This window comes from Talpa occidentalis, unplaced genomic scaffold (genome assembly GCF_014898055.3).
Source record: "Talpa occidentalis isolate TD23 unplaced genomic scaffold, MPIMG_talOcc4v2.1 talOcc4.15, whole genome shotgun sequence".
Lineage (NCBI taxonomy): Eukaryota > Metazoa > Chordata > Mammalia > Eulipotyphla > Talpidae > Talpa > Talpa occidentalis.
Window position 1 is genome coordinate 32,046,442 of NW_023601543.1, and position 23,201 is coordinate 32,069,642.

General features: G+C 43.2%; 1 protein-coding gene across 1 annotated transcript; it reads right to left on the reverse strand.

Moving 5' to 3' along the window:
* Window positions 1-22,182: 22,182 nt before the first annotated feature.
* On the reverse strand, window positions 22,183-23,201 carry BEX1 (brain expressed X-linked 1). The gene is made up of 2 exons (XM_037512972.2): window positions 23,169-23,201; window positions 22,183-22,816 (listed from the first exon to the last, which is right to left on the reverse strand). The coding sequence occupies exon 2, from the start codon at window positions 22,810-22,812 to the stop codon at window positions 22,426-22,428; it is 387 nt and encodes a 128-aa protein (XP_037368869.1). The 5' UTR covers window positions 22,813-22,816; window positions 23,169-23,201; the 3' UTR covers window positions 22,183-22,425.

Genomic DNA, 23,201 nt, shown 5'->3' on the forward strand with positions numbered 1-23,201 from the left:
GCCTCCCAGCCCTTGCGCTTCTGAGCTGGAGAGAAAACTGACTCTCGAAGTGTGGGTGCGTGAGAGTTCGAGACTTGAAAAGGGACTTTTGTGTGGCGGGCATAGCTGCACACACGGAGGCACACACGTACACACGGGTACATGCACCTGCTGCCACACACGTACACTGGAGTACACGCATCTGCTGCCACACACGTGCAGGGAAGTACACACGGTCCTGGGCCCAAGCAGTTTGTTAATGGCTTCCCCTCCCCCACAAGCACTCTGTGCGTGCGTGTTTCAAAAGCAGTAAGTTCGTGTGTACAATTTTCTTTGTCAATCTGCTTACAACCTTCTCCTCTTCCAATCTTTACCCTGATGCTCTCGCTGGCCCGGCGCTTCCAACGGTCAGTGAGTGTGCACGTAGGACCTCTCGGAGGGCTCTGCGGGGCCTTGGGGTGCTGCCGGCTGCAGGAAAGCGGCCTCTGTCCATAGACTGGCGCCTCTTCCCCACCTGTGCCTGCCTGTGGGCGGAGCACCCTCTTGTCTTCACAGGTCACCCAGTCTGTATTCACACTCGCATGGTCTTCAGAAAGGAAACCCGTTGCGCAGGCTCACCTCGCCTTGCTTCCCGCAGCGTATTCATGGTGACCCTTACCAGAGCCGCCTCCTTCGTTACCGTGGCCTGGGCACGAGACCGGGTTGGCGCCTGTGCCTTTCCGGGGACGCTGTCGCTGCGCTATGTCATCTTGTCGACCGGGACGTGGGCTGCGCATCGCGATCCATGGGCTCAGCCTTGCCAGAGGTGCGCCGGTGCAGCTGGCTTGCTGTCCACAGGGCTGCCCACTCCCCAGGGCTGCGGTCAGTGCCCGTGCCCAGAGCCGGCCTCTCAGCGGGAGGGGACCCTGGAGAGAGGCAAGCAGGCCCGGGGCTGCTGAGTGTCTCAGCGGCGGGAGCCTGACAGTGTTCCTCAGCTCCTTGAGCCTCGCCTCCCTGATGCAGAAGGAAGCCCTGACCCCACCTCAGGGGAGCGTGAGGAGTCCAAGACCAAGCTGCCCTGAGGTGCCAGCTGGGCCTTGCTGCCTCCCCACATGCCTCCTCCCTTCCCTTCCTTTCCCTCCCAGCCGCTCCAGTCTTTGGCAGGAAGGGGTTTCTCCCTCAATGCGTGAATGTGTTTCGGCGAGACGTTGGCACGTAGGAGGAGTGGAGCCGCGCGTCTTCCCTCCACTTTGTAGGCATTTCGATGTCGTCTCGTGGTACACAGTGCCATGGAGATTGGCCCAGCTGGAGTCTTCACTCTTGTCCTCAGAATGGTGGTGCTTTTACCTGTCACGTGTACATTCTGCACGCATTTCAAAATAGTCTGCACAGGTGTTCGTTTTTCTGTGTCAATCCGTGGAGGAATTTCTCCTTCCCAATTTTCCTTTGACCTGCGGGCGTGGGACCTACTTGAAGTTCTGGAAAGAGGTGAGTGGGGTTCTGCAGGGGGGACAGTGGGTGAGAGTCAGGAGCTCTTGGTGGGGGCTGGTGCCTGAACCTTCCCAGGGGCGCCCCTTCCCCCGCAGGCCTGGACAGGCACACAGACCTTCACAGCCTCTGCTGCTCCTCACTCCTCAGTGACCTGGGGATGCTGAGGTCAAAGTAGTGTTTTCACAGGGGCGGGTCCTTGTTGCCCTCTGCGGAACTCCCGAGTTTTATGAGGAAGAGGAGAGCATTCCTGGGCACTGGGTTGCCTCCGAGAGGAGCGGGCCTGATGCAATGAGCAGGACTCTGGGGCTGGATGGGAGGAAGAGAAAGGGCAGCCCAGCCTGCCTGAGGACACTGAGGGGTGCGGCCTTCAGGGTAGGGGTCAGGGCGACTGTGCGCTTGGGGACTTCGGCAGTTCAGGTTTAGGACACATTAAAGGTTTATTGTTTTTTTTTTTTGCTTCCTGAGCTTGCAGAAAGACTGGGGGTGATCAAGGGCTTGCTTGACCTGGGACATACTCGACTATAATCGTGCCCTCCCACCATTGCTTCACAACCTCTTCTGATGCAGGTGAGAGTGCTACGAAACAGGCTGGCACCACCTCTCCCCAACTCATTTTATTTTGAAGGGGTGGCATGGTGTCTAGCCTTGTCTGCTCTAGGTGTGAGATCTTTGCCTTTGTATGTGGCCACCTAGGGGTTGAAGTGGTCACATACAACCATTGCTTTCTCCAGCACAAAGGTTACAGATCTGGAATCTTCACTCTTTTCCTAGGGATAATTGTGCTTTTACCTTTTATTTGTATATTTTATACAAATTTCAAAATAGTTTGCATATTCAAGTCAGTGGTTAATTGCACCATATTAAGTGTTACAGGCTGTGGATAGTCAGAAGGAAAGAATAGATCACGTGGAAAGCTGTAATTGGTCAAGATGTTCTAGTCAGTCATTTTAGCCAGGGAACAACGACATGTACTCATCGTTGTGTGCTCAAATTTTCCTATTTGTGACATGGTATTCCTCTTCTCCTTACCCAATTTTGTAACAGTCACAAAGTGATTTTTTCTGATGTGGTCTCTGTGAGGTTCCCCCCCCCCCGCCCCCGTGGAAACTTGTTTTTTTTTATTTATTTTTTTTTATTTTATATATTTCTTACATCATTTTTTCATTTTTGCACAATATATGCATTTTCTTGTTATAGTCCCCATACAATTCCCACCAACCCCCCTTGTTTTGATCCTACTCCCTTCTCCCCCGCTGTAGCGTGTGCCTGGTTTATAGTTGCTTGTTGATTTTGATTTTTACTTTATTATAATTATTCTTTTTCCTGGTCCCTTATTCAGGTTTTCTAAATTCCTGCTATAAGTGAGAACATCCGGTATTTTTCTTTTCAACAAGAGGACACCACGACTCAGTGGTAGGCACTAGACCACGTCATGATGGAGAATATTTGGAAGGAGGGCAATATAAACCTTGGAGGTTATGTGCATTCTCAATTACTGAGACAATGCTGGACTAAACATGTCAGGTGTAGATAGAACCAGTAAGGATAACCAGATCCATTATAAAGATATGAAGACCTTCCATAACTCTTATGTGAGCTGAGTGCATAGCTAGAAGTTAATGACACCAGGGTTCATGGCCAGATCTGCCTCACACCCATGCATATAATGCTAACTTTTGTGATTTGGTGCCACACTCTTTTACAGAAGAGATAAGCACATGGGAAGGGACTCCAATTGTCCTAGGGATTGTTTTTGTGCAGGAAGTGAGAGAACAGGATGATATTAGACTGCCATAGCCAGTTAAGTCTAAGGACACGTTGGAATAAGTGAAGTGTGACTGTTTATGTTCAAACAGTGTACTGTTGCACACCCCTGGGCTTTCTACAGGGGAAAACTAATCATATTTGATGTCTTCAACCAGTTTCTTTTCATGTTCAGTTCAGCGATAACATTGAATACATGGTAATTTCACCAGTAGAAAGTCAAGTTCCCTGTTCTAGTTCAAGGTAGTGACATGGAAAGATATGCATCTCACCTTCTCCAAAGGACACAATGAATCTTTAGCTACATGTGGAACAATTCCCACCTCCCCTGTTTTGATCCTACTCCCTTTCCCGCCCCCTGTAGTATGTCCAGAACCCCAGTATCTACTGGAAGGGAGCCTTTACATGTGCTGGTGCCCCAACTTTTATGGCTGCTGGCTAGGGGATGTATTTGATCACCTGGCTCTGGAGGCAAGTGGGGTTTGCATTTCTGGATCCCCTAAGAGAGACAGTTCTTGGCTAGTTACCACCACCAGGACACATCCAGAAAGTAGATGAAGCACATTTCCAGATTTTCTATGAACAGGGCCTGTTTGCTTATCCTAGAGCTTTGACCTCAGAGGAAGGCTTCAGTGGGACATGCATCAAGGGGCCTACAGGGATGCCCTCAGGGAACATAAGCTGATAGATATCGTTTTGTACTTCTCCTCTAGCTAGCTCTCTGCTATCTCCCAGAAAAACACACTCTTGCCTGGAGCCCTGGTTTTGTGATCGAGGACTGATGGGAGGAAAACTGTATGTTAACAGAGTTATAATTAGAACTCCAGAGTTTACATTTTGATGTAGAAGTTAATTGTAATCAATACGTGTCTCAGTAGAGCATAAAAGGGCTGGGTGTGATTCTGCTCTTGGGACGTGTATCTGCCCATCTGAAGGTAATTACAGAAACTAAGGTTGAAGTGGACACCAGGTCTGCTGTGACTGTATATACTTGCTTCCTACATCCAACTTAAAGCTTAATAATAGACTCTATTGTAAATATGTGGCTCCATTTTCATACCCTGCATTTATGTGTGTTCCAAGGTAATTTCCCTAAGTTATCTAAAGCCCACCTATTTGCACAAATATTATTATTTAATCCTATTCTTCACTCCAAAAAATAATCATGACTTCCTTCAATAGGTTTATGACCACATGATTTGTTGTCCTTATTAATGTATACATTTTAAACCATGGTACAAAGGTTTAATTTTGTACTCATGGGTGACCAGAACAGTTTGGAGTTTGTCTGCCAAGGGACAAATCCTGGCTTCATTGCCTAGAAGCTCTGTGACCTTTTAGGCAAGTGACTTAACACTTGCATTCTTCAACAGGAGGCGTTCTTAGTCTGTAAAGTTGTATTAATAACAGAAGCTACTTCTTAGAGTTGCCAAAATTAAATTTAAAATGCCTGGCCTATAGTAATCATTATATACATTTCCCCCAAAATAATTATTTGGAATATTTGAATAATTAATTAAAGCTCACCTATGGGACTTACTGTAATTTCCTTTATTCTGAATTGGATCTGTGAAGGGATAATTGGGAGTTTTAATGAGAAAATAAGAGGTAGATAAGAAGGGGCTCAGTTGGCAGAGAAATGAAAAGTGACAAAGGTCACTTTTAATGAAAAGTTAATAAACACTTGACCAACTGTGTTTATTAACTAACAGTTACTGAAGATAGGGCCATAGCCTCCCACAGCACCCTCTCCCTCCTGATGTTTACATATCAAAAGGAATGGCTCTTGGGTCCTTGAGAAAGATACTTCTGAGTTGGAAGAGAGAGAGGTTCAAAATTATAAGCCCTTTTTAGTAAATGCTCTAAGAAAGGGAAGTCAGAGGTCTATTATCGTTTATTGACTAGAATAGACAGTAGTTCCCCAGGCAGTGTTGAGGTTTGTGATAGGCCTTTAAATGGGAGTGGGGTGTGTAGAGGCTGGGGTCATCCTATGGACACAGCTTTATGCTGCTTCTAGAAACCATGCTAGAGTTTGGTGTTCTCTTAGCATAGAGGTTCGGATGGAGTTGTTCTGAGCGAGGAATTCTGCAGTTGTTGCTGAGGCCATCTGAGATCTTCAGGCTTGGGAACAGGATGGTCCAATGAACCACATGGATTAGGAGGACACTCCCAGGCACTGAGCTCTGGGAACGCCTAATGCTTGGCTTCAATGGACACTGCAGCCTGTAGAACCCACTTCCAGATGGCAGCCCTGTTCCGCAGGTCATATAAGAATGGTGGGCTCCTAAATCTTGAGAATCATGTAGCCACAAGCCTGAATGTGGTAGGTGGCATTCACCGCCCTCAAGGTCACATTGGCACTGATACTAGTGGTGATTGTGGGCAGGTGGCTGGGTAAGTGCTCTTACCCACATGAAGATTATGGACTTCTGACACTGAATTTTGTGGATGCTGCCCTTTTGTGGTCCCTACCACCACATGTCAGGTGCAGTCCTAGAAGTCCTGGGAATCTTAAGTTCAAGTTCCAGCCCATGGTCACATGGCATTCTCAGCCTTCTCAGTTACATGAAGACAGAGGGTTCCTGAACTCTGGGGGTCAGGTGGTTTCTGAAGTCATGTGACTCCCTGTGGTCACTGTGGAGGATCCTCCCTTGAGTATGTGGAGGATCTTCTGAGCTCTAACTCCACTTGGCCTTCTGAAAAAACAGGTTTATCCATATGTGGGGGCAGAAGACCTTTAGAATTAGTCTTTGCCCTTGTTCAAGTAGATTTTTGATGATACTCTTGCTCAATCCCAACCTTTTTACCAACTTTTCTATCTTACCATGATGGATGGTAGTCGGGTAGGAAGACCACCAGTCAGACCTAGAAGTTTACACAGAAAACTGGGCTTTCAGGGACAGTCAAATAACCTCCTATGAAGGCCAAATGATAGAGGGTCTGAGAGGTGTTTGGGTGGAGGAAGGGGGAGCACTTCCCTCGTTAGCCATCCATGTGCCCAGGAGCGTCCTCCTAATCCATATCATTCATTGGACCATCCTGTTCCCAAACCTGAAGATCTAAGTTGGCCTCAGCAACAACTGCAGAACTCTTTGCTCAGAACAACTCCATGCAAACCTCTATGCTAAGAGACCACCAAACTCTAGCACAATTTCTAGAAACAGCATAAAGTTGTGTCCACAGGATGATCTCAGCCTCTGCGCACCCCACCCCCATTTACAGTGCTATATCAAAGCTCAACACCTCCTGGAGAATTTACTCTTTGTTCTAGTCAACAACTAACTTTGTCTGGCAGAGAAAGCCTGTGGTGTGCGTGACCTGACCCTGGGCTCTCAGGAGAGTGAAGTGGAAGACGGTGGCCTGCATCAGAGTGTAGGGTGATGGGGGCAGGACGGCAGGGGTTCGTGGCTTGTATGTCATTTCTCAGCATCAGGGCTCTGCAAAACAGATGAGACCCCCTTCCCCCACACACCGTCAATTCAGGGTGATGGTGTCCTCACACCTCCTCTGTCCATGTTATTAGGATGTCAGAGACTTCCTAGATGCCAATATTTATGGATGATTCCAAGTTTGACCTTAATCTCTAACTCTTATTTGATTCTGTAAAAATTCTCTTTATTCTCTTGATTTTTTTTCCCCTGTTGAATCCTTTTAATCACGTGCTCAGGGAAGAAGCAAGTGGGAGAGAAAGAGAAAGAGAGAGAGTGAAAGAGAGAGAGACTTTTTCCCTTAATGGGGCCTCCCTGGTGGCCTAGGGGTTACGTCTCAGTGCTATCAGTGCTATGGCCTGAGTTCAATCCCCAGCCAGGGAGCTGACCCACATGGTGCAGCAGACCTCTCCTGTCTCACCTGCTGTTCCCCAATAGTGTATTTCAGTTAATCTGCCTATTCTGCTCCTCACTTTGTCTCTGGTGAATCTTCCCACCCCTGCACCTCTGGCCTGTACCCCAGTTCTTGTATGTATGAATAAATGGATCTTTAAAAAATAAATAAATCTCTTCTTCCACTTCCATACCTTATACCTTCATTTGCTAAGAACACTGGAATGTATGATTATTAATAACTACATTGTAGAGGGCCAGTAAGATGGAGGCGGAGTAAGATGCCATGCTCACCTCCTTCAGACACTCACAACAAAACTGCTGTAAAAAAAAAGTCAAAAAACACCTGAGAGGAAAATGGATGACCACAGCACATGCTTGCAACAACAGTCCTACTGAATGGGGTAGGAAAAGTTTAAGTGAACTTTTTAAAAAACATCAGCAGCACAGTACAACTCATAAGAGGGAGTAGTGCATGCTAAGCAGAGCCCCCAGAAGCTATGGACTCAAATACATGCAAACATTGGGGGTCCCGAGACCTAACTCCACATTGGATAGATGTGTGTGAGCAGGCACCCCGGATGGGGGGTGCATTGTCAGAGAGCCACAGGGTTGGGGGCACAGAGCAAGGACTACTGGCTTGAGCCTGAGGCTCTTTTTTTTTTTTTTAGAGATTTATTTATTTATGCATACAAGAGCTGGGGTGTATACCAGAGTGTGGGGGTTGAGAGGATTCACCAGAGAGACTGGGGAGCAGAACAGGCAGACTGACTGAAATACACTGCTGAGGGGAGCAGCGGGAGAGACAGGACAGGTCTGCTGCACCATGTGGGTCAGTTCTCTGGCAGGCCTGTGATAGCTTGGTAGTGCTGAGACTTTAACCCCTGTGCCACCAGAGAGCCCCCCAGAGCCTGAGGCTCTTAATAGAAGCGCTGTAGCCTGAATTGGGTCAGAGCACCTGGGTTTCCTTAGAGGAGCTACTACTCCTCAAAGCCTAGGCTGAGATACCCAAATACCTGCCATCTTCCTCTCCTCAGGGCTAAAATCTGAGAGTCTTAGAAATGCTTCAGCAAACTAGAGCTCATGCACCTACCACAAATAGAAGCAAACACCCCAGTGTAAGGCTCAGTACTGGAAAAGAAAAGAGAACAGCGCCCAGTCACTGACCCTAAATCACCTCCAATCCATGCCCAGCTGTACATCTGGTGCTTAAAAATGGCCTATAGTGGAAGTGGACAAGAAACCATAAGAGACAATAAGTCTCAAAGAGATGGCCTAGAGGAGCAGGCCCCTGAGGAGCCCCACTACACAACTCTGGCTCCCACAGTACAAGGGGAAATTCAAATCCCTGAGTCTACTGAAAGTGACCCTTTGGTGACCTGCCCCAGGCCTCGTTTATAGCTACTATGCCTCACTGGCACTAGCCCTGAAATAACATTAACCAAGACAAAGTCTGAATATATATCCTTATTAAAATCCATAAAAAATGAAAAGTTAGGAGACAGAAGAACACATCACCAAGGCCAGACTGAAAATAAGAACACAAGCAAACAAACCAAAAACACTGAGAGGGGCCCTGACTCAGCAGAGCTGCAGAGCATGACGGAAGGGAAGACCAGGGCAACAGTTCTTGCAATAAAGGCACGAAAAATTTATTTAAAGGAATAATTACAGAAGACTATCTCAACCTGGGGAATGAGTCAGATGTTGTGATCAAGAGGCACAAAGAGTTCCAAACAAAATAATTTAAAACAGTCATACTCCAAGACACACAATAAAGCTGTTGAGAACCATCGACAAGGAAAGATTATTAAAAACTTCAAGAGAAAAAGGACAACCTGTAACATGTTAGCAGACCTTTCAGTAGAAATTATAAGCAGAGAGGGACTGGAAAGAGATATTTAAAGTACCTAAAGAAAAGGACTTTCAGCCCAGAATATTTTACCCAGCAAGACCAACATTCAAGATAGAAGGAAGAGGGCCTCTCCGGTGGCGCAGCAGTTGAGCGCTGGGTTGTGAAGCTGCCTGCAGCCTCCGCAGCACCAGTTCGATCCCCGGCCTCTGGGTGAGGGTCCCACATGGTGCACAGACCTCTCCTGCCACCCGCTGCTCCCCTCAGCAGTGTACTTCGGTCCTTCTGCCTGTTCTGTTCCTCGCTTTGGCTCTGGTGAATTCTCTCACCCTCCCGCGCTTCTGACTGTACCCAGTGCTTGTATAAATAAATAAATCTTTAAAAAAAAAAAGGTAGAAGGAAGAGTTAGAAGCTTCACTGAAAAGCAAAAAATGTTAACGCCAAGTCACACATGAAAGAAATTCTAAAGGAGTTATTGTAAAGGAAAAGAAGAATGAATACTAAGGCAATAGACACCAAAATCACATAACAAGGAGAAGGAGGAGGAAAGTAACAGTGTGGCCCATCAGAACCTGTCATTAATCCAGTTACCTAATGTGGTAGATAAGAATTGTGCTAATAGTAAATCTTTACTATTGTTCTTTTCATGGTCACTGAAGTTTTTTGTTGCATTTATTTTAAATAGAAACAATTGAGTATGATAACACAAGTCAGGAAACAATGGAGAATGTGTAAATTGTGTAACATTTAATGTAACATAGCCAGCTCAAAGCTTGGTAAGATTTTCTCTCTTTGTGTGTGTGTGTGGGGTGTGTGTGTGTGTGTGTGTGTGTGTAGAAGAACTAGGGTGTAGGCCAGAGGTGCTGGGGTGAGAGGATTCACCAGAGACAGGGTAGGGAGCAGAACAGGCAAATTTATTGAAATACACAGCTGACGGGAGCAGCAGATGAGACAGGAGAGGTCTGCTGTGCCATATGTGGGTCAACTCCCTGGCCAGGATCGAACTCAGGCCTCAGCAGTGACAGCACTGAGACTTAACCTCTAGGCCACCAGGGAGGCCTGATAAAATTTTCTTAAAGAAAGAATTTTTCCTATCCCTATGAAAAAGCCAGTTCATCTTGACATCAGGAAGAATTATTTAAAATTTTACTTCCAGTTGAAATAGAAACTAACATGAGTGTGAGAGCTTGCCTAAATCTTAAAATATAATGTAAAAGATTGTCTCCATTATTTATATCTCTATAACACAGAATCACATATGAATTATATGCATACATAAAAGCATCTCATTCCTTTTAATGGCTGTGTAACACTCCACTGTGTTGGTGTACCAAAAATTGTCTCATGACAAGAATGTTTGATGCCTCACACAGAAATTCACTCCACCCCCAAAAAAACGCCAACATTGCTCCTGTTATAAAACACTGGGAGTTTTGGACTCCTAATAAAATTTTACAATCATCAGCATCACTGCCATGAAGCTTCATGAATGTCATTTGCTCTCCAGAAAGACTGTGAAATTCAGACTCTTATATATAATACAGTTGCAGTGTCTATTGGCCCACATTTACCAAAAGTTATTTTCAGTACACTGTGATAAACACATGTACATATGCAATAAAGTCCAGAGAAAAAATTTACAGACACCAAAGTACCCATTACCCAGATTCACCAACTGCTAATATTTAGCATTCTTTCCTTATTGGCCTCACATAACAGTATTTAAACAACCTACTAGGAAAAGTGACATGCTGTGGATAAACAGAGCATGGTTCTTGGGAATTGTTTGTGAAGCTGTATTAAGCAGGTGCCATTTTAACTCATAAAGGATAAGTAACCAAGGAAAGAAATGTTTTCAGGAGGCATTCTAGTTCTGATTCACACACAACAGAGAATGCGCAAAGGTGTACTTGGTGGTTACAGTGGACAATCCATTGTATCAGGTTAAGATAGTTGATAGATGAAGTTAGCAATGATGCAGAGAGAGGACCAGTCAACTCTCTGAGAGCCTTCAATAGTGTGACCACGGGGTCAGGATGCTACCCTGTATTTCAGTGTCACCAAACCTGCTTGAGTATCAGAACCTCTGTGCTTTTGTTTGTTTATAAACTAATTTTGGTGTTGGGGATGGCTAAGGGACATAAATGCCAAGACCAGAGCTGGGATCCTCTGAAGCAACTTCTTAACCAACCATTGACCCTGGCCAGTCCACGCTTATCTTTTCTGTCTTGAGATGATTAACTTTCTCTTTCAAACTTAGTATCTTAATATGAGAAGTACATATTTTGCATGAAGTCCCAACAGGTATGTTGAAGAAAATATACACCATCAGCACTAGGAATTTTCCACTCACTCTGTAAAGTACAAGTCCTTAGTCTCATAGTCTTTCAGAAACTTAGGGCATCATGCAATGTACAGGGTATGGGTCCAACAACATTCATTTTAGTTGTCATGAATACTGCCATACAACCGCTATCCCAACATTGCCAGCGCCCCAGAGGGCTGCTTCATGCCCTCCCAGTCATCACTACCACTACGTGTAATCCCAAACTGTGATAAAGAGAACAAGATTTTGTGAGCCGGGAGCTGGACCAGAGAATGAGAGCAGGACTCTCCATAGACATGATGTTTATGCTGAGCCCTAAAGGATAAATAAGAGTCAGCCAGGGGAGGGTGATTACATTTCCAGAAGGAAAAACATCTTGTGCATAAGCTCCAGGTAGGGAAAATCCATGACCCATTTGGAAGCAAAGGAGGCCAGTTTAGCCAGAGCTTAGCAATGCAGGAAGAGAGTGGCCTGGCTAAGTGGAAGAGGCGGCCAGGAGCCAGGTCTTGAAGTGGCTGACGGCCGTCGTAACAATTTAAGACTTAAGTTCACAGCACTCAACTATAAGAAAGGTAGAATTTTGCCATTTGTGACCACATGGATGGAACTGGAGGGGCTGATGCTCAGTGAAATAAGTCAGAAGGAGAAAGACAAATACCAGATGATTTCACTCCTATGTGGAACATCGAGAAACAAAATGAAGGAACTGGCAACACTAAATCAAAGCGAACCGTAGAAATATGACTGCAGAACTGAGGCTACCAGAGGAGGTTGGGGTGTGAACAACAGGGGGAGGGGACCCAGTGGTCTAGGTAAAGACTATGAGGGCTTTGGTGGTGGCTGTGGTGTGGTGATAGATACTGATGACATCTGAACTTATTCCCCTACGTCATATACAGTGCTATAAACCAGTGTTACCTCCCTAAAAAAATTAAATGCTGTTGAGGTATTTAAGGGCTATAACTGAAGGGAGAAATGTCTTCTAATTCTTTAAAATATTGGATTGCCGTGTACAGACTGGCAAGGGAAACAGAGACAAATTTACTGATCACTCAGTGGCCCAAGTAAGCTCTGTGAAAGATACAAAACAATGATAAAACACAATCCAAGACATCACAGGGGAATCAGAACATGAGTTGATTGGCCCGGTCCACTGATGCATGTTAGTAACCGTAGGGAAGAAGAAATCGAAAAATTATGGGCTCTGTCAGGGATCTGTGTTGACTATTGAAAGGTGTGTAGGGTTAGAATAATTTTTTTAAAGATTTATTTATTTATGCATACAAGAACTGGGGTGTAGTCCAGAGGTACGAGGAGTGAGAGGATTCACCAGAGACAGAGTGGGGAACAGAACCGGCCGACTGACTGAACTACACTGCTGAGGGGAGCAGCGGGCGAGACAGGAGAGGTCTGCTGCGCCATGTGGGTACAGGCCGGCTATTGAACTCATGCTGCAGTGGCTGCTGATAGCTTCACAGTGCTGAGACTTAACCCCTTGCACCACCAGGGAGGCCCTAGAATAATTTTTGAGGAAGAAGAGTAGTTCTGGAAAGGGCTGGTGGGGAAGAGGGAGAGGGTGGACTGTGGTAGATAGAGGTCTTGAGCACGCCAGGTGAACAGCCACGCCAAGTGCAAGTCCCTACAAAGCCCAGGAAGGTTCAGAGCTGAGAGAACCAAACAAATGTTTGCTTTCTGAGACGTTCAAGGTCACCTTTCTACCTCTGAGGAAGAGATGTGCCCAGCATATCTATAAAGCAGGGCAATGTTCTGCAAAGGGAGGTTTTACATATGTGACAAAATTGGAAACTGTAATGAATTTATCTCCCTTTGGTTCTCTCCTCACAGACCCCCACATGATTTCCACTTAACCCCAGCAGATGATCTCACTGGACCTGATACCCAGAGAAACTGCCCCTTGTTTTAGTTTCATTTTTTACTCCTGGGGCTCCAGGCATCACTGGAATATCTGTCAGCTGGAGAACTTTTGCTGAGTCACGCTCATTTCTCTCGCCATTCTCTTTCTTCACTCCACTCTCCCCTGGCCTCTTTCCCCTTGGACGTTTCCTTCTTCCTTTGGATGCTGTCATTTCCTGAACTATTTTCATTTTTATGATTTTGCTCCTTCCTTCACTAAGATTATTATTCAGTGTGTCTTCTTGCTGTGTTTGTCTGGCTTGGAGGTCCTGAGTGTCCTTGGTCCCTTGTATTTTTGAGGTTCCCAGTGGAGTACATGCTTATCCAACATCAACTTTCCTCTTCCTCCCTAACGGAACTCCACACATCCTGATGGCCACCCCATGTACCTCACTGATGACTTCAAAGGCAGGTCTTAAATATTCTGAATTGGCCTGAACCTGAACTTTCCCTTAGGACAATTACTGGTTGAGGATGACCAAGGATCTTAAAATAGCTCAAATTCCATGGTTGGGAGACAGGTTTTCCTTTCTCTTCTGAGAGACAGAAACAGAGAAGAAAGTACCCATAATCGCCATAAGCAATCATCCTGTTGCACGAAGCCCTAGGCCGGAGCTGACACTCGGCATGGCTTACTGCACGTTTCACATAATTGCACCCTGGATGCTTTCACAGCTCAGATACATGTCATCTGTGAGATTTCTCTCCTGGGATGGAGTCACAGACATGGAATTTCTGAGTTAAAATATATAGAATGGTTTCGAGGTTTTTGATACATATTTCCAAATGTCCTTTCAAAAAGCTGTGCCAGTTTTCATTTGTACTAGAACTGTATGAAAGTGCTCATTTTTCTGAACCCTCACCTCTATGCATAAATCATAATATTGGCATGGACTCAGAAGCCAGACTGTGTTCAAATTCCAGCTACATAACTTACTAGTCTTTAGATATGTGGTTCATTCTCCTTAACTATAAGATGAGAGTAACAATAGTGTCTGCATGAAGCTAAGGGTGTCAGGGAAATTTAGGAAGTCACACAAAGCACTTAGATTAGAAGTGGCCAGTAAATGATGGATGTTGCCATCAAAAATATTTACCAACTTGTTACTTGCAATATTTTTCTTGTTCTCATTTGCATTCCCTCGATTATTGATGAAGCTGATATTTTTTTCCATGCATCTATTAGTCAATTGTAAACTTACTTGTATTTTCTTTTTTCTATTTATTTATGCATAAAAGAACTGGGGTGTAGGCCAGAGGTTTGGGGGATGAGAGGATTTACCAGAGACGGAGTGGGGAGCAGAACAGGAGGATCTATGGAAATACACTGCTGAGGGGAGCAGCAGGCGAGACGGGAGAGATCTGCTGCGCCATGTGGTTAGCAACCTGGCCGGGGATTGAACTCCTGTGGCAGTGGCTGGTGATAGCTTGATAGCACTGTGACTTTAACTCCTGTACCACCAGGAAAGCCCTTCATTTTCATTTTTTTTGTCTGTTTTGATATTTTTGTGTTTCACTTTCTTTGATTGGCTTTAACCAGTTCACTATATAGTAATGCCACTATTTAGATTTCCTACACGTTATTTTTTTCATTTGCCTTTTAAAATTGTACTTATACCATCTAAAAGTTTTTTATGTAATAAAATAGGCTATTTTCTGCATAATTTCTTCCTTGGGTTGTATGCTGAGAAATACCTTTAGCATTTTAACTTTAAATATTCATCTCTTTTTTCCTCAATTCTGTTATCATTATATTCAATTTGTTAATGCATTCAAGTTATTTTTTTCAAATAATTAAAAATAGAAAAATCTTTAAATGTTAAGTGAAAAAGGAGTAAATAAAATAGTATGTACAGTATGATCCAATTTTTATAGAAGATTTCATTTATGTAGAAAAAGTACTAAAAGAAAATATTTAACAATGTTTAGCAGGGCTTAGATGACTTTTCAAATTTTTCTTCTTTATCCTTCTTTGTGTTTTCCATTTTTACCAAAAATTTTTCAAAAAGATTTTTTAATCTAGAAAACATGGTATATCTTAATGATCTGGAATGCTTGCTATTCAATAGAAAAGGTGAGACACATGTCTAATTTTCTAGTAAACACAATTTTTTAAAATAAAGAGTAACTATTGAAATTAATTTGAATATAGTTTAATACAACATATCCAAAATATTATCATTTGAACATGTAATTAATGTAAAAATTATTGCTATTCTACATACATTTTTTCCTACTATGTGTTTGAAATCCTCTTTGAGTGTTACACTTTTTTTTTTAAAATAATAAATTTTATTTTTATATTCCCCATACAATTGCAGCCCCCCCATTCTGACCCCAGTCCCTCCCCTCCCGCCCCGCCCCCCTAAAAGTGTCTCTGGTTCATAGTTTTTTGTTGATTTTGATTTTCACTTTCTTATAGTTATTCATTTTCCTGGTCCCTTATTTAAGTTTTCTAGATTCCTGCTATGAGTGAGACCATCCGGTATTTTTCTTTTTCTTTTTGGCTTATTTCGCTGAGCATGATCCCTTCCAGCGCCATCCATGCTGCTGCAAATTGCATGTGTTTATCTTTTTTGAATGCTGAGTAATATTCCATGGTATATATGTACCTGAGTGTTACACTTTTGACACACCTCACAATGTATTAGTCACATTTCGAGTTTTCTTTTTTTAATATATATTTTTTAATATATATTTATTTTTTAATATATATTTTTTATATATTTTACATCATTGTTCATTTTTTTTTACAATGTTTGTTTTCTCAGGTGCAGTCCCCATAGAATTTCCACCACCAATTCACCCCTGCACCATCTCCATAGTCCCCTGTGCTCTTCCTGCCCTCATTTTGATCCCTATCCCTCCCTGTGGAATGTCTCTGATTTATAGTTGTTTATTTTTGTTGTGTTGTATTGTGTTTTTTATTATTTTCTTCCTATTAAGCTTTCCTGCCCATTTTTGGATTAGGTTCTTTGTTTTCTTTTTGCTTGTTTGGTTCCTCTATATTGCCATTTCAAGTTTTCTGTCACCACATGTGGATGATGGTAACCATATTGTACCCTGCAGATTTAAAACATAAAAATGTCTTGAGTTCCAAATTCTTCCAAATCCAAATTATTCCTGAACCATCCCTTCAAATCACATTTAAAATGCAGTATCTATGCATTAGGGGCTACAACTGAAGTGCCTCTAAAGACCAGGGAGGTACCCGTACTGTGAATAAGAAAAACTGGATACAAAAATAAAATGGAGGCACTTGTCTTTAAAGGATTAAAATCACCACTAAATTCCTTTCAGTCAACTGGTGCAATGTGAACGTATAAGCTTAGGGTTGACCTATCTATTGATTTTCAATGGAAATCTAAAATCTGGATCTTTTCGTGTAACTTCTTGATTATTAGATATGAATAGCAGCTCAAAAACTGTACTCAATACATACTTTTAAAATTCCACTAATTTTATGTTGACCTCAAACAAATAAGGAGCAAGTTATTTCGCCAACAAAATGGGTTTATTCAGAAGCAACAACATGGGTTTATGGCCACATGCAAGTATGTCCTTTTTAGAACAACAACAAAAACCTGAAATGTTCTTTTCTATGATTGGAGGGTCGTTCTTTCATTGGCTCAGCTATTGCTGGGCAAAGAAGAGTCTCCCCTGGACAGCAAATCTGCATCATCTTCTGAAGCTCGGCTCCTCCATTTGGAGGCTGGAATGAGTGCTGACTGCATGTGTGCAAAAACCCTCCCAACCTCCGGACCTCACTTAAACAAGGATTCTGTATATTCATTTTCTCATTTATTCACTTTGCAGCTACTGACTTTTAGTGAACTAAAACTTTATTTTAACCTTACAAGCTCTACTAACATTAACAGCTAACATTTACTGAAAGCTTAGTATACAACAGGCATCTTGCTAAAAATGTTATAAGAGCAGGTTGAGGGACTCCCCAGAGCCCCCAAACCTGCCTGCTCTAAATGAGTTCTGCCATCTTTCACATCAAGACAACACATACTCTAGTGAGTAAGACCTTCAATAGAAAGGAACCTTGATGCAATTACTGTGCAATAAAGAGAAGAGAAAAAATAGAGTTTCCATATCAAGCACCTGTTACAAAAACACTTTCTACATATCAGATAAGAGTAATGAAATTAAGGGAGGTTGATCAAACTTATTTAAGGTCAGAAAGTTTCTTAAGTGGTGGTGCCACTATTTGAAATCTCTCTCTTTCTCAAACCTAGTCCCTTTTATGCACAATCATACTGCCAGACACCAGGCCTTTGTCTGTCTGTCTGGGCATTTCCTGCCTGGTTCTCTTTCTCTTTCATCTTTCTCTCTTTATGCTCACCCTTCATCTCTTTCACAAAAGACATTTCCTTTCCTCATTATCATCTTTCATTTTCCTTAAATATATTGTCCCCATTTTTACCACCTTGACAAAAGGGGACTTTGAGTCAGGGGGGTGAGCATGTCGACTCTTACTGGCTCATGACAACTAATTGTGCATGTCTCGGGCTTCCCCCGTGGCGCAGGTGATTGAGCCCAGCCCTGAGAAGCTGTCTGCAGCCTCTGCAGCACGGGTTCAATCCTAGCCAGCTGGGGAGATACCCACATGGTGCAGCAGACCTCTCCTGTCTCACCCGCTGCTTCCCTCAGCAGTGTATCTGGTCAGTCTGCCTGTTCTGTTCCCTGCTCTGTCTCTGGTGAATCCGCTCACGCTCCCGTGCCTCTGGCCTTATCCCGGCTCTTGTATGTATGAATAAATAAATCTTTAAAAAATTGTACATGTCTTTTCTTTACATTGAGTGATACCATGTCAGTATCTGGAAATAAGCTATAGTTGAGCTATTTACACAGTGGAAATAATGTGTGTGTGGGGGGGGAGAAGGGTTGGAACTCTCACATCCACAGTTCTTGCACCCTAGTATGGAGTCTGAGAATCAACTCAATTCTGATACTATCTACCCAGAGACAGCTTCAGAATCCACAGATGAAAGTCTGTCTCACGAGCTTATCCCACATATTTTTCTGGAAACCCAATTGTTTAATATTTATCATCACAACACTGGCTTTGTCATTATTTGTACTTCTGGTTTTTTTCTCTCTAGGGATCATTTAGGTATTAGGTAGTGTGATATACAATAAGAAATTCATGCTTAGTTTTCCTCCTATTTCTGCAAGAGCTCTTTAAAGCACTTGGAATTTCCTGAGCAATGAGAATGAAGGGCCCGGGCTTCCCCAGTGGCTCCGCGGTTGAGCGCTGGGTTGCAGTGCTGCCTGCAGCCTCTTCAACGCCGGTTCGATCCCCGGCCGCTGGGTGAGGGTCCCACATGGCACGCAGACCTCTCCTGCTGCCCGCTGCTCCCCTCAGCAGTGTACTTCAGTCCCTCTGCCTGCTCTGCTCCCCGCTCTGGCTCTGGTGAATTCTCTCACCCTCCCTCACTTCTGACAGTACCCAGTGCTTGTATAAATAAATAAAAATATTTAAAAAAAGACATGTAAAACACTATATGGACAATAAAAATAACTATTTAAAAAAAAAAAGAATGAAGGGCCCATCATTTGTTATGATATTTGGTCTTTTGTCCTCAGTTCCTGAAAACCCTCAGACCCATAACGGTGAAATGGGTGTCTTGTTATTCGTAACAAGCACCTTTCTACTGCAACCAGGTTAATGTTGAAATGCCTTTTGGAAAACACCTAAGGATGGGGGCTGGGTGCCAGGGGAGCTAACCCTGAATAAAAGATTGGAATTTTCAGTCCCACCCCCCCATACCCACCACTAATTTCCAGGGAGGGCAGAAGGACTAGAAGTTGAGTTAGTCACCAGCAGCCAATGAGTTCCTCCATCATGCTTTTGTAGTGAAGCCAGCATAAAAATCTCAAAAAGGGAAGGGGTCATAGCACTTCCAGGATTCAGAATGAGAATACCATGCCATTGCGCTGGGCCCCAAATTTCATGGGAACAGAAGTTCCCTAGTTCTAGGACCTAACCTTAGATGACTTCTCATCTGCTTTGATTCCTAGCCTTTATAATAAATCAGAATCTAAAGTGTAAAAGGGTTTCCTGAGTTCTGTGAAACGTTAGCAAATTAATGGAACCTAAGGTCTGGGTCAGCTCCAATTTGTAGTTGGCCATCGGAAGCACAAGTGACAACCTGGGCTGGTGGGTGACCTCTGAAGCTGAGGGCAGTCTCACGGGACTGTGAGAATCTGGGGAGATACCCACATGGAATCTGAAGATACCTGTGGAATCTAAAGCTATGTCTGGGTAGATAGTATCAGAACTGAATTCTGTATTTTCGGACTTCTGCTTGTTTTAATGTCAAGTTACTTAAGGAATAGCCACGCCCCTGCTTCACATGGGCATATTGTCATCATTCTCCTACTTGATGCATTGCCATGACTTTGCCTCCACTGGACTACTGATACTGATCAGAGCTCCAGATGCTCTCAACCATTGCAGTGTAACATCCACAGATAATCTCTTATTTTATTAGCAGAAATGAAAAACCATGCTCATATTCTGTCCAATTTATCCACCTTTAACTCTGAGTGCATCCTCATTTTTGAGATCTGAGGTCCTGGCAACCCACAAATTGTATTCTCCATGTACCTATATTACTCCTTTAAATGTTGTGCTTCTTGAAAATAAGTGATTTCTTAGTAACATACCCCACACTTTATTCAAACTGGTTGTTGCAATGGTTTCATAGACCTGCTTGTTCATCCCGCTATCCCTGTTCCATACTTCCTCTAAAGTGTGATAATACATTTCACTGCAGGTATTTGCTCAACCACAAGGACGATTGGTAATCTGATGATGTATGCCTGCATCTTTCCAGCTTTGTCAGCCTGGCAGCCGCTTTTTCCCAGCCAATGCTTTTTTCAGAAAGTTTAACAGGTTACTTTGGCAAATTTGAATACAACTGCTTTTGCCAACATATTTGCAAAATTCAGGTGTCAGAATATAAAATGTCTGCTTGGGTTACAAAGTTGTGTGTTACCCCTTCCTGACCCTCACTCTCCTCTACCCTCACTCCACTTTGCAATTATCATTGCAAAAGAAATGACCAGTTTTTCTGTCTTTGGTTCCAATCTTATGTTGAATATGAGACTCTTTTTCAAAGACACACTCTTGTCAGCTTCCTAATAGAAAACTTGACATTAGGCTGTTCCTGGCAATCTGATGATGCCAATAATGTTGCTTAGGCAGCTAATTTACTTTGTGCTGGTTTATATATTTTGTGGTTAAAAATTATGAGATCACTGGAAATTTGAACACTGGACATTAAGTTATGGTTTTCCATCTTTGTGTTTGATTATTGTACTGTGGTTATGTCTAATTAAGCATCATCCTCAGAGATACCCACTGTGTTAGTTCTCTACTGTTGTGTAACAAACAAAGCTGCTAAAATTTAGCAGCTCAAAACCAATTACATTTATTATCCAGAGATCTTGTGAATCATCTGTGGCTTATCTGTGTCTCCTCAAGATCCTTTACAAAGCTGCAATCAACATACTGGCCAGAGCTAGGGTCTTAACTGAAGGCTTGACTGCAGAAGTTGCTGCTTCCAAACTTGCCTATGGTGTTGAGCAGGAGTCATATCTTCAAGGGATATTGAACTGAGTTTCTCAGTTCCTCACAGGCTGCTGACTGGCAGGTACTTGCCATATGTGGATTCTTCCAGCATGACAGCTTGGGAGGGGGCATGAAGGGAGTCTCCAAGCAAGACAGAAATCAGTCTTTTTTGTCATACAATCACAGAAGTGACATCACATCTCTTTTGCTATATTAATTAGAAGTAAGACCTAGTCATTTTACCCATATTCAAAAGAAAGGACAATCACACCAGGGTATGAATATCTTACCTAAGGATAACTGAAATCTACATATCTAAGTTCTGTCAATGAGAATCTTTAAGTGCCTCCATTCCATTTATAAGCTCACTGAAGATCTCTTTGGATCTGAATCTGTTGTTGGGTTTTATTTCTTTTTAGCACAAGTAACATATTATTCCTTAAGAAAAATATACCATGAGAGAGAACCACTGTTAACCTTTTAGTATACATACTTCCAATTTTAGTTTTTATGTAGTAAATCTAAAGGTCTTTTAATTTTTTTTTGCATTTTAATGCTTCTCACCACTGGCTCCAGATAGTCATCTTCAATGTTCTAACTATGGTTCCTACTGATGAGGTCATAATATATACACTCTAGTCCCCTTTCACCATTCATGCACATCAAATCGCCAGAGAAGCTTGCTAAAAATGAAACTTCCAAAGCTCCATTCAGTACATTTAGAGTGAGATCAGGAGCCCAAATTTTCAACAAAGTTATCAGTTGATTTTCACACAGATGGCAGTTTAGTTTACTTTTAGAAACAGCAGGGCATTATTAAAATGAACTCAGTCTTCCTTTAGGAACTCCAAGTAATCTCTTGCAGAGACATCAAGTTACATATCCAAGATAACTGATTTACTCAGGGATTGAATTTGAGACAAGAACTCAGAGCTCCTGACTCAATCATTCATTTTATTTTTTCGTTAAACACCTACCTGTTGTTAGCCAGAAATCTCAGCATGACAAGCAGACATTCCAGGCCAGTGGGGAGTAGGGATGCTAAACAGATAAGATCTCTTACTTTGGGGACTCTGATAAATAAAGGAAGGGAAAATGTGAGAATAGGGTATCTTGCATAACAGGTGGGTGTGGGGGGCAAAAATAGGTAAACAGCTCATACACATAAGCTAGCTTCACAGTCACATGAAACAAATATAGCCCCCAATTTATAAAGAATTCCCAGGTTTATTCACCTGACTAAAAGATCTAAATTTTTTTATGAAGCATTAAAGTGATTCTACCGCTTTCATAAGGTCATTAAAAAGTGTCCATTTCTTATCAAACTACAGAAAATATAAAAGAACACACATCAACTTAACTTACAGAAATGAGTCCCTAGGTTAATCCCTTGGTATATTTAATTTAAGGATTTTTCTCTTTGTGTACTAAATAAGATTTAAAATAAAAAGAATACATACACAGGTTGCTTTTTTAAACTGCTTTATTAACTTCACAATATATAATGAGCTTTTTCCCATGCAATAGGTAAAATTCCTCTGCTAACAAAATCTTACAGACTGGGTGAAAAACACAACATTCAACTCTAAGTTGGTAGTAAGAGACCCACCAGAAATTAATGACATCAAAAGGTTTACAACAAAGGTACATCACAAACATGTAAGTTTAGGAAGCAGGCGTGTCTCCCTATTAGCTTCAGGGGAAACAACAGGATTCAAGGCATAAGGCAAAACTCATCATGATGGTCTTGGCGAGGGGGGTCAGTGCTAACTGCGCGCAGACTATGACTGGACTGCTTTTCCCTCAGCTTTTCCATCAGCTGCCTCACCTCCTCCCCAATCCTTTCCATATTCTCCTCTCTCACCCTCGCCTGTGGCTCTCCAAGCTTCTCAATCACTTCCCATCTATACTGCTGGATGGGCTGCCGGATGCGGGACCGCCTACGGCTTCCTCTAGGCAAAGAATATTCACCAGCTTCCCAAGGGAGGGCCAAGGGCTCTCCTTTATTAGCGTCGTGCTCCTTTTCCTCCTTTTTCTCATGCCCCGCGTTGGCATTTTCCATGTTGAGATCTTTTGCCACTTGTTCCTCTTTGGACTCCATTATCCTAGGAGACAAAAGGCGAGAGAAGGGAGTGAATTTCTGGTGGACTGATCAGCACCGAGGACAGAGGCCCCCACTACTCAGCTTTCAAAACGCTGCGTATCAAAGGTTATTTTTTAAATTTCATTTTTCCCACCTGAGAGGCTTCGTGCGCCCTCTAGGGGGCCTCCAATCGGAGCTCTCCCCCCTCCCTCTCACTTTCTTCCCTTCCCATCCCCCCAAACCCACCATTTTCCCTACAGATCCATTCCCTGGGCCTCTGCAGGCAGCAAAATGGAGGAAGGTGGTTGGGGAAGTTGGAGGGGGTCTCGGACTGGCTCTGCACCCCGCCGCCCACCACTGTTCCTTGCACCGACCTGGGCCTATCCTTGCTGTCTCCTCCTCCTCGC